Source organism: Megachile rotundata, chromosome 2, assembly GCF_050947335.1.
Source record: "Megachile rotundata isolate GNS110a chromosome 2, iyMegRotu1, whole genome shotgun sequence".
NCBI classification, from domain to species: domain Eukaryota; kingdom Metazoa; phylum Arthropoda; class Insecta; order Hymenoptera; family Megachilidae; genus Megachile; species Megachile rotundata.
This window is the reverse complement of record NC_134984.1, coordinates 18737279-18750017: the sequence shown is the minus strand read 5'-3', so window position 1 is coordinate 18750017 and position 12739 is coordinate 18737279. Positions and strand designations below refer to the sequence as shown.

Below are 12739 nucleotides of genomic sequence, written 5' to 3'. Positions count from 1 at the left end.
AAAGATTTCCCTCTATTTTTGAACCCAAACAAAAATTGCTAGTTTAACGAATAGCACAATTTGTTTCATTAGAGGTATATTTTAATGATCGTTTAAAGCCATCACTCGTTAACACATTTTTGTCTAGACTGTTTCATTTATATATATTATATATTGCATACTGCTCTACAACTAAATATATCATATCTAGTACTGATTTTTTTCTGTGCTAAAGATTAACGAGTAGTACAATTTGTTTCGTTAGAATTGTATTTTAATGATCGTTTAAAGCCATCGCTACTTAGGACATTTTCAATTGGACTGCTTTATTTATATATATTATATATTATATACTGCTCTACAACTAAATATATCATATCTAGTACTGATTTTTTTCTGTGCTGAAGATTAACGAGTAGTACAATTTGTTTCGTTAGAATTGTATTTTAATGATCGTTTAAAGCCATCGCTACTTATGACATTTTCAATTAGACTGCTTTACTTATATATATATTATATATTGTGTACTGCTCTACAACTAAATATATCATACCTAGTACTGATTTGGATTTAATGATTTTTTGCTATGCTAAAGATAAACGAATAGAAAAAATTGTTTCGTTAGAATTATATTTTAATGTTCGTTTAAAGCCATCGCTACTTAGCACATTTTCAATTAGACTGCTTTATTTATATATATATTATATATTGTAGAGTGTTCTACAACTAAATATATCATGTCTAGTACTGATTTGAATTTAATGATTTTTTGCTATGCTAAAGATTAACGAATAGAAAAAATGGTTTCGTTAGAATTATATTTTAATCATCGTTTAGAGCCATCGCTATTTAGGACATTTTCAATTGGACTGCTTTATTTATATATATATTATATATTGTATAAATATATCATGTCTAGTACTAATTTGAATTTAATGATTTTTTGCTATGCTAAAGATTAACGAATAGAAAAAATTGTTTCGTTAGAATTATATTTTAATGTTCGTTTAAAGCCATCGCTACTTAGGACATTTTCAATTAGACTGCTTTATTTATATATATATTATATATTGTATAGTGTTCTACAACTAAACATATCATACCTAGTACTGATTTGGATTTAATGATTTTTTGCTATGCTAAAGATAAACGAATAGAAAAAATTGTTTCGTTAGAATTATATTTTAATGTTCGTTTAAAGCCATCGCTACTTAGGACATTTTCCAGTAGACTGTTTTATTTATATATATATTATATATAGTACATACTGCTCCAATAGTGAAGATATTATATTTAGTATCGATTAAAATTTCATGATTTTTTTTCTGTAAAAGATTTTCAAAAGATTGCACGAAAATTAGAAAAGATAATTGAAAGGTTAATAGAGGGAGGCTGAAACGGTACAAACTATTACGGTGCACAAAAGTGATTATTTAGACGAGAACATGGCTAATGAACCGCAACATTCTGGCCGTATAATAAGGAGCAGAACATTCCAGCTTTACGAGAAGCTTTGTGCAGGAATTATTGAATTTTCGTAAAGTAATCTGTTTTCGATTCATTAAGGGACGGGTCTCGAATTTACGATCGATGGCCGCCGCTGCGCCATATCTAAACTCCATTTTGCTGTAAAATCGATGAATCTGTTTCCGCGCGAATCTATAGCGTATTTATAGACTCTCAGATTTATTTATTCAGAGGAACACGAGATATGTTTCATCAAACATTAGCTTGTTAAATATCAGATACCGAATTTCCACGATAGAACGTCGGACGTGATTTATTTATTTATGCGACTGAATAAAAAATATATTCTGCAAATCAACCGTTCTCTTTTAAAGCGGTATAAATCTTATTAAATTTTCCTGCGTTACAATTATTAAAATTGTTCGAGGATGTAAGAGGATAAAAAGGATTTTATTGTTGCGAATCGAGTTCAGATAAAAACAGAGATGGGCAACTTCTCATTTATTTTCTAAGAACTTTTTTAAATTGGAAGCTTTGCAAATTCGCATTGTAGAAATAATCTCCTTTAATTATGTGATTCGGCACAATAGAAATATCAAACTCCGCTTTTTCTGAATTTGAGGACTAGGGAATTTGGGGTATAGGAAATTTCGGAACTAGGGAATTCGGGGACTTGGAAATTTGGGTCTAGGGAATGTGGAGACTTGGAAATTTGGGAATTTCAGAATTTGGGGGCTAAAGAATTTGGGATCTAGGGAATTTGGGAGCTAAAGAATTTGGGATCTAGGGAATTCGGGAATTTGAAAATTTGGGATCTAGGGAATTCGGGAATTTGAGAATTTGGGATCTAGGGAATTCGGGAATTCGAGAATTCGGGATTTAGGGAATTCGGGAATTTGAGAATTCGGGATCTAGGGAATTCGGGAATTCCAGAATTTGGGATCTAGGGAATTCGGGATTTAGGGAATTCGGGAATTTGAGAATTGGGGATTTAGGGAATTCGGGAATTTGAGAATTTGGGATCTAGGGAATTCGGGAATTTGAGAATTTGGGATCTAGGGAATATGGGGTCTTTGGAATTTTGGAATCTAGGGAATTTGGGCACTTTGGAATTGTGGAATCTAGAGAATTTGAGCTATTTGGAATGTTGGGATCTAGGGAATTTGGGCTCTTTGGAATTGTGGAATCTAGGGAATATGGGGTCTTTGGAATTTTGGAATCTAGGGAATTTGGGGTCTATAGAGGAAATTTGAAAATTCCTAAATTTCCAAATCCCCAAATTTTCAAGTCCCCAAAATCTCAAATACCCACTCCCACATCCTAAATTCCCCAACCCCAAAAATCTATAAAAGATTCTTTCTGCAATCTTTTCTGTTTCAAAAGTGAGGAATAAACCGAATCCTCAAAAGTTTCGATAAATCAAGAGACACAGTTGACACACGCCAGTTTCAATGTAGCATAGGATAATCCAGAATTCGAAAAAATATTTGACACACGCTCTGTTTTTAACAAGAAATATCGATATTGAAGAGGCGAATACAGCTTCCAAAATTGTTGTCGAAACGACCGTTTGATTGAACACCTCGAAAACCATTGAGCGGACTAGTTCCAAAAGTTTTCCAAGAAATATCTCGCGTTTTTTCAATTTAAAATACCTCGCAAACTATGCATTTGATATTTTGAACTGTGCATTCTGGTACCCATTCATGCGGAATATTTTTAAATATCATAAATGAAATTGTATAATAAAAAAATATACATAATTTCGTACGTGTTACGTGTATAATATACACGTGATTTTACATTGATTTTCTTTTTGACACTTTCGATTGAACCATAACTCGAAACAATTGCATAAAATAAGCATCAATGTACCAACTTATGAAGAAATACTGGAACAGTGTATAGCAAGCAAATATTTGCAAACCAGAGCCGCGAACTGTTAAGAAAAAGAGTTTGTCTCTAATTCTCTCGGTCGTATCGCGTTTCACGCTTGAATACGTTCAAAAGAATCAGAATTTGTTGGTCCGCGAGACGAAACTTTCTTCGGTCCTTCGTTTCCAAGAGCTCGTACGAGAAAATTCCCGTGGGGTAGCAATATGAAACTTTTGCGGAAGAATTTTTCGTATGGAAACGCTTTAAATATTTATATTCCGAACACCTTTGCCAAGGAAACATCGAAAGGACACGAGTCTACGCGTACCGTCAATAATCTACCCTTTTCTTTTCTTTTTTCTTTGTCGGTTCAGATCCTTGGGAAAGTTGCGGGGAAAATTTTGGAAGATATTAAATTCTTTGGTGGTGATGGAAAGGTGGGTTGGGCAAATTGGTGATTGAAAAATTTAGATACTAAATTTTAATATTTATGATATAGTAGTAGGGAAATGGAATTGTGTAGATGTGACGATATAGCCGCTGTATTATAGCGCGTGAGAATACTACGCATGACGATACCACGCGTGATGGCATCATGTGTGATGATATCACGCATGCCGATACCTCGCATGACGATACCACGCGTGACGGTACCACGCATAATGATACCACGCGTGATGGTATCATATGTGCCGATACCACGCATGACGATACCACGCGTGGTGGTATCATATGTGCTGATACCACGCATGATGATACCACGCGTGGTGGTATCATATGTGCCGATACCACGCATGACGATACCACGCGTGATGGTATCATATGTGCCGATACTACGCATGATATTACCATATGTGAACGATACCACGTATGACGATACTACGCGTGACTATACCGCGCGTGACAATACCACGCGTGACGATACCACGCGTGACTATACCACGCGTGACGATACCACGCGTGATTATACCACGCATGATGGTACCATATGTGCCGATACCACGCATGATAATACCATATGTGCCGATACCACGCATGATAATACCATATGTGCCGATACCACGCATGATAATACCATATGTGAACGATACCACGTGTGACGATACTACGCGTGACTATACCACGCGTGACGATACCACGCGTGATTATACCACGCATGGTGGTACCATATGTGCCGATACCACGCATGATAATACCATATGTGCCGATACCACGCATGATAATACCATATGTGAACGATACCACGTGTGACGATACTACGCGTGACTATACCATGCAAGACGATACCACGCGTGGTGGTACCATATGTGCCGATACCACGCATGATAATACCATATGTGAACGATACCACGTGTGACGATACTACGCGTGACTATACCACGCAAGACGATACCACGCGTGACTATACCACGCGTGACGATACCACGCGTGGTGGTACCATATGTGCCGATACCACGCATGATAATACCATATGTGAACGATACCACGTGTGACGATACTACGCGTGACTATACCACGCAAGACGATACCACGCGTGACTATACCACGCGTGACGATACCACGTATGACAATTCGACGTATAGTAATACCATATGTGACGATACCACATACGACAATACGGCGCATGGTAATACCATATGTGACGATACCACGCGTGACGATACCACGCATGACAATATATACTACATGTAATATTACTACGCGTAATGACACCATATGTAACAATATCACGCATGAGAATACAGTGCGTGACATTACTACACGTGACAATACTACGCATGGCGATACTACGCGTAACGATGCAATACGTGACAATACTATACGTGACGTTACAGAACGTGACGATACAATAAGAATACAAAACGTGACGATACGACACATGACAATATTCCGACGATACGGCTCGTGACAATACAACACATACGACACATGACGGTACAATCTGCGATGCACATATGCGTGACAATGAGTAACAATCACGACTGCACGGCGATATAACGAACGACTGTACACATGTCACTCATATGCTCAATACGAAAGTTGCAACTTCTATAAAAAATATAAAACTTAATATTGCAAGGGTTATTATTATTTATGAAAGTAACGAATGAAAATGGCGATATAACGAGAGTGCAGAGTGCAAAGTTGCGACGTCTATAAAAAATATAAAATTTAATATTGCAAAGATTATTATAATTTATGAAAATAACGAATGATGGCAATATAACGAGAGTGCAGAGTGCAACGTTGCAACGTCTATAAAAATTATAAAACTTAATATTGCAAGGGTAATTTATGAAAATAATGATGGCAATATAACGAGAGCAAGCTAACAATAAATTAAAAAGAACATCGCAAGCTAGCAATCACAAAGAATGTCCTTAAGTTTACAATGGAAGCACATCAATTCTTTCCGTGGAATCTGTAGAAAACATTGAAATCCTCTGCTTACTCGTTTTCTTTGTCTCAACGAAGGAACTATGGTGGTAACTAAAATTTGTCTGGTAGCCTCTCGAAACTCGAGCACACGTCAAAGGAACAATGAGTGGATAGTCTCTCGAGCAGTGTAAGGGACACAAAAGAAGCGAAATGGAAAACGGAGAGGTCTGTTATTTAGCCGTATTCCTTATCTTGCCGGTGGTAGCGCATTAACGCAAAACTTTTCGTTATCCCGTATCTTTTTTAGTAATTCCGCGGTTGTCCCGTAAAATGTTGGCGGATTGTCGCGCCCTCTGAAACATCAAACGCGTCTCGCTGCACGAGAACACCCCGGCGAAACTATTTTTCAGAGGGGCTGACAGAGGGATCGGCGTCTCTCTTACGAATGCATTATTCCGGTATCGAAACGCTGGAGGGGGTGGGCGAGCGCGAATTGCCAGGCATAAAAGAAGAATTTTTCATCAGCGAGCGAGTATCGGTATACGCCTGTGCATCCGGGAATCTTGAAAACTTTCATCCCCCCGAATATCGCGAACAAACACACACGTACACGCACGTGTACACCGCATAGCTAGCGCACAGATCGTTCGAACGTCAAAGGCGGCGTTTCGAACATGCTTCGCATATTTCCGTTCGCGTGTGTACCTGACGTCTCTTGTTCCGCAGAATTACCCTCTCAAGGGCCGTCGATACACGGGTTAAGGAGGAAATACCGGATCGACGATATGCTACGTCTGAACTGCACATCGGGACGGAGCAAACCGGCGGCCAATCTCACCTGGTACATCAACGACCAACAAGTACGATTTTGCTTATTAACCGAGGATCTTCCCATTACTTGTTGACCGACTGTACGTAAGTACGGAGGGGTTTACGAGGGTAACCAAGATCATCACATGTAAATTCGATGGCTTTTTAAGTTTTAAGGGTGTGGAAATTTTAGGGTTTCGAATATTTTAATTTTTGTGTATACTTATTCTTTGATTAAGTTGGGGGTTCAAGAGGGGGTGCTTAAATTGCAACGGGAGCAACCTAAGCTAACCAAGACCGTCACATGTAAATTCGATGGCTTTTTAAGTTTTAAGGGTGTGGAAATTTTAGGGTTTCGAATATTTTAATTTTCGAGTATACTTATTCTTTGATTAAGTTGCGGGTTCAAGAGGGGGTGCTTAAATTGTAACGGGAGCAACCTAACCTCACCAAGACGATCATATGTAAATTCGATAGCTTTTTAATTTTCAAGAGTGAGGAAATTTTAAGCTTTCGAATTTTTTTTAATTTTTGAGTATACTCATCTTCTGATTAAGTTGGGGGTTCAATCAAGAGGAGGTGTTTAAAATGCAACGGGAGCAACCTAACCTAACCTAAGCAAGACGATCATATGTAAATTAGATAGCTTTTCAATTTTCAAGGGTGTGGAAATTTTAGGGTTTCGAATATTTTAATTTTTGTGTATACTCATCCTTTGATTAAGTTGGGGGTTCTAAAATTGCAACGAGAGTGACAAATATACTTTTCATTTATTTTAACTAGTAGAAAAATTAAAATATGTATATTGAACCGATCTGAATTATTTATGAGATCCAAGAGAAATTTCAAGTCTCGAGTCTCGAAAGTCTTAAAAGGGTGAACGTTTCGAATTCCGAAATTTCTAAATTTCCAACCCGCACTTAAATTCATAATTTCCTTTATAGTTTATGAATTTTTTAAACTTTCAAATTTTGGAGGAAATTTGTAAGTTTTAAAATTCTCTTTATATTTCTAAATATGCAAAATTATGAATTTCTGTACCAACCCCGTCTGGAAGGAATTCATCAGTTTACACCTGGATCCTAAAAAGATCCCCGAATCTCAAACACCTCCCCTAAAGTTCACAATTTATCATAAGTTTCCAGTTATTACATTTTATCATAATTTATCATGATTTATGTCATGATTGATTTATCACAATTTGTCATAACGTATCATATATCTACATTTATTACTATATATATTATGTAGATTTATTATAATTTGTCACAATTCATCATAGCTTACTATAATTCATCATAGTTTAACGTATTTGATCATACTTCATGCTTCATCATACTTCATCTTGCTTTGTCATCATTTATAATTAGTTATAGTTTACGTAATTTATCTAACTCGTCATTTTTCTTTACTTATCGCTTGTCGTAATTTATAATTAATAGAACTCGAAAGTTTAGTTTGGAATTCACAAAATTTTACTGATTCACAAATTTTTTAAAATTCTCAAATTTTACAAGTTTACAAATTTTACAAATTCACAAATTTTTACAAATTCCATAAATTTTTAACAATTCTGTGAATTTTTATAATTTCGAAATTCACACTGCTCGATATTTTAGTTTGTTATTTATAAAATTTTACAAATTCACAAATTTTACAAATTCGTAAATTTTACAATTTCACAAAATTTTTAAAATTTCCATGTATTTTTATAATTTTTAAATTCCCAGAGCTCAAAATTTTAATCTGTAATTTATAAAATTTAACAAGTTCACAAATTCACAAATTTTACAAATTCATAAATTTGACAAATTCACAAAATTTTTAAAAATTCCATAAATTTAAAAAATTTCAAAATTCCCAGAGGTCAAAATTATAGTCTGTAATTTATAAAATTTTACAAGTTCAGAAATTCACAAATTTTACAAATTCATAAATTTGACAAATTCACAAAACTCTTAAAAATTCCATAAATGTTTATAATTTCGAAATTCCTAAAAATTTAGTGTTCTCAAAAATACCAGTCTATCCTCAATATTTCCCACCCCAAAATCGTGAAATTACCCGTTGCAAATCATTTGCCCTAGGGAGGTCAGATTGGGTTGCCTAGTGAAATATATGAAATTCGAAACTTGATCCCATTCCCAAGTTGTAGCCCGTAAACCAGTTAATACAGGCTTTTTGCGTTGGAAACACGGTAGCGTCCCCCTCAGGTGGGGTAGCGTGTTGAATGGTGGCGATGGCGGTGGTGTAAAGCGTCTGCTACACAGCTCGGAACAATTAGGGAATCGTGTTTGAGATTTCGAGGATCGAGCTTTCGAGAATCGCGGTTGTTGCTCGTTTTCAGGTATGCCTTGTTGCGATGTTGAAGAGGGTGGAGGAGGATTCATTATGCGAAACCCGCGAACACTGCCTTTCCGCTTCGTTTTACCAGCGGGTGTCGAATGAAATCGAGTTAAGAGATTGAATATAGAAACTGTAGACGCGGTGTAGCGTCGGCGAGCGAAACAGGGCTGAATTATATAGAGTCGGACGGCTTAACGCGTTTTCTTGTATCCCGTCTAGCCATCCGGATATTCGATTTGTCCGGCACGGTGTTTTGTTTATGTTGTTCCGAGCCGGATCGAATTTAGGAGATTGAATTAACAGACGGATACCTGAGGTGCTTTATTGCATGCAACGCTTCGTTTTCTTTATTTTCGACCGACTATGTAGAACGGAATTGAACCGGAGATTCCAATACACGCGTTAGAAGGGGCTTGAATTATGGCGGAAAATAGGTTAACGCGTTTTCGTTTGTTCACGTTCAAGTTGCTCGCGTACAATTTCATCGAGTTCAATTCATTATGCTTTCATTTTCCCGGTTTCAATATCGGGCGAATATTTTTGCTTATCGAGATATCGCGGATGAATAATCGACGCTAAGAAAATTATCTGGGACGTTGATGAGCGATCTTTTTATATGGACTAAAATTTATCATCGTTAAGGGTCATTTATTACTTTCCTCAGATAAATAATAGAAATATTTTTTTACATACATTATGTGTTAAAAATACATTATGTTGTAATTATATGAACATATGTATAAACATGTGTGTATACATAAATATATGAACATATGTATGAACATATGTTTATACATAAATATATGAACACATGTATGAACATATGTTTATACATGAATATATGAACATATGTATAAACATATGTTTGTACATAAATATATGAACATATGTATAAACATATGTATGTATATAAATATATGAACATATGTATGAACATATGTATACACATGGGTTTATACATAAATATATGAACACATGTATGAACATATGTTTATACATGAACATATGAACATATGTATACACATAGGTTTATACATAAACATATGAACATATGTATGAACATATGTATAAACATATGTATGTATATAAATATATGAACATATGTATGAACATATGTATACACATGGGTTTATACATAAACATATGAACATATGTATGAACACATGTTTATACATAAACATATGAACATATGTATGAACACATGTTAATATATAAACATATGAACATATGTATGAACACATGTTTATACATAAACATATGAACATATGTATGAACAAATGTTTAAACATAAATATATGAACATATGCATAAACATATGTTTAAACATAAACATATGAACATATGCATAAACATATGTTTAAACATAAATATATGAACATACGTATAGATTTAATATTTAAACGACACTTACCTCCAAGCCAACACTTTAATACATATTTAATTTCATGCTTTATAATTCATGCAGACGTTCCGTCCAATTATAACGTAATTATACACCATCTTTATGATCTCGTTCAGTTCGATATTTCTCATAATGTACTTTCTATTTTCCTTCAATAATTTCTTGCGTCTATTATGTTCATCTCCCCCGCAATAAAAAGATGTGCAGTAATTTTTCCTATTATTTTTCGTCGAAAAAAAGTAACAGTAAATCTAACTTATCTATTCAGTGTACCTTCGTTTCATCGATACAAATGAAATCGAATAAATTCCCCTAAAATCTGACTGTATTTCAAGAGTAACTACCTTTTTCGGCTAGCATTTATCTCTTTATATTTATGATTTTAAACGCGCAACGTTTGCATAAATTTTATCGCTCGCTTTTAAAACTGTTCTCTCTCTCTTCTTTTTTTTTTCTGCACCCAAACGAATTGTTCGAAGCGCAGTAACTGCTTTTGTACATTTCAAATGGCACACTTTCGAATTGAACGCCGTGAATGAGATAATTCTGACTGTTATCGGAACGTTTATTTCTGTAATCCATCGTTTTTCGGTCGAATCGAATTCTCTCGAAATATCGTTCGCACCGACGAGAAAGATAGATAACGTTTTGTTTAATATGAAGAAGAATTCGATCGAGCAGCTGAATTAGCACGGTAATTTCTCCGCGAGAAAAAAAAGAGGGAACCTCGGAAACCTGAACCAAGTTTAGTCGATTCAATCAACCCTTTCTGCTTCAACCCCATAATTTCCCAACTTCAAATTTATCCAGCTGTCTATATTCTGTCTTCACGATTTCTCTCGGAACCTGCGGCCCTTGCTAGTTTACTTTCCTCAAATTTTTTTCTTTCGCCCGAAGAACGGTCACATTTGTTCAGCTGATCAAACGAGTGGGCCATTTTCGAAATATGACACGTTCAGGAAAGAAAGACGTTGATTCAAATAATTTTGAACGCATGGAACAATTTTTTATTTAGGTGAGAAGCGAGATTTATTGGGAATGTCGATTGATAATTCAGGAATTTGGGGATTTCAGGCTTGGGGATTTGTGGATATGCAGATGTGGGGACTTGGGAATTTGAGGCTATGGAATTGGGGTCAAGGGAATTTGGAGCTAGGGAAATTTGAGAATTTGGGGATAGGAAAGTTGGGGCTAGAGAATTTGGGATTTTTAAATTTAGAGCTAGGGGATTTTGGGACTAGGGAATTTGGGATTTGAGAATTTGGGGCTAGGGAATTTGGAGTCTAGGGAATTTAGGGACCAGGGAATTTCGGGGTCTAGGGAATCGTGGCACTAGGGAATTTTGGAGTTGAGAATTTGGAGCTAGGGAATTTGAGAATTTGAGATACCCTAAATTTCCAAATTCCAAAATTCCAAAATTCCCAAATTCCCAAAATTCCCAGATCCCAAAATTCCCAAATCCCAAAATTCCCAAATCCCAAAATTCCCAAATCCCAAAATTCCCAAATCCCAAAATTCCCAAATCCCAAAATTCCCAAATCCCAAAATTCCCAAATCCCAAAATTCCCAAATCCCAAAATTCCCAAATCCCAAAATTCCCAAATCTCAAAATTCCCAAATCCCAAAATTCCCAAATCCCAAAATTCCCAAATCCCAAAATTCCCAAATCCCAAAATTCCCAAATCCCAAAATTCCCAAATCCCAAAATTCCCAAATCCCAAAATTCCCAAATCCCAAAATTCCCAAATCCCAAAATTCCCAAATCCCAAAATTCCCAAATCCCAAAATTCCCAAATCCCAAAATTCCCAAATCCCAAAATTCCCAAATCCCAAAATTCCCAAATCCCAAAATGCTCAAAGTTCCCAAACTCCCCAATCCCCAAACTCTTAAATTCCCAAACTCCCAAATTTCGAAATTCTCAACCCCCAAATCCCTATATTCCCAAATCCCCAAATCCTAGAATCCCAAAATCCCAGAATCCCAAAATCCCAAAATCTCCAAATCCCCAAATCCTAAAAATCTAAAAAATATTCTTCATCAGCAATATTGTCGTAACCAAAAAATTTTCTACGCCCTAACCCATAAACCGCGTCGATAAAGTATTTTCGACTAGTTCCGTCGCAGCCAGCACGCAGAGTCCCAGTGGCGATTGAAAATTACATTTTCGCGATAGAGATCAAGCTCGCAGCATTGTATCACGGTAAAATATTTTACGGGTTCGATTTTTGGACACCTGTTCGGTGCGATGTATGATCCCGGCTGGAGCCGGCCATGTTGATTCGATTTCGTAGCGAAAGTTACTGCAGCGAAACCTTATAAACCAGTTCTTTTTTTTCCTCCTACGCAACTATATGGCATTTTCCGGAGCGTTGTCGCGAACGAAAAAAAAGAAAAAACATGCAGAGAGAACGCAGAGTATAAAAAAGTTTCTTGAAACGAACGCTGTAACGTTGAAACCGTTCTCCATCGACGAAACGTTG

The 12739-nt window shown here is 35.9% G+C and overlaps 1 protein-coding gene across 2 annotated transcripts in view; it reads left to right on the top strand.

The window, feature by feature from the left end:
• Nucleotides 1–12739, top strand: part of LOC100882940 (uncharacterized) — an 82856-nt gene that overhangs the window by 41854 nt on the left and 28263 nt on the right. For both annotated transcript variants that reach the window (XM_012288200.2, XM_012288206.2), the window contains exon 4: nucleotides 6427–6560. In XM_012288200.2, the coding sequence (XP_012143590.2) occupies nucleotides 6427–6560 (134 nt within the window). The remainder of the gene's footprint in view (nucleotides 1–6426; nucleotides 6561–12739) is intronic.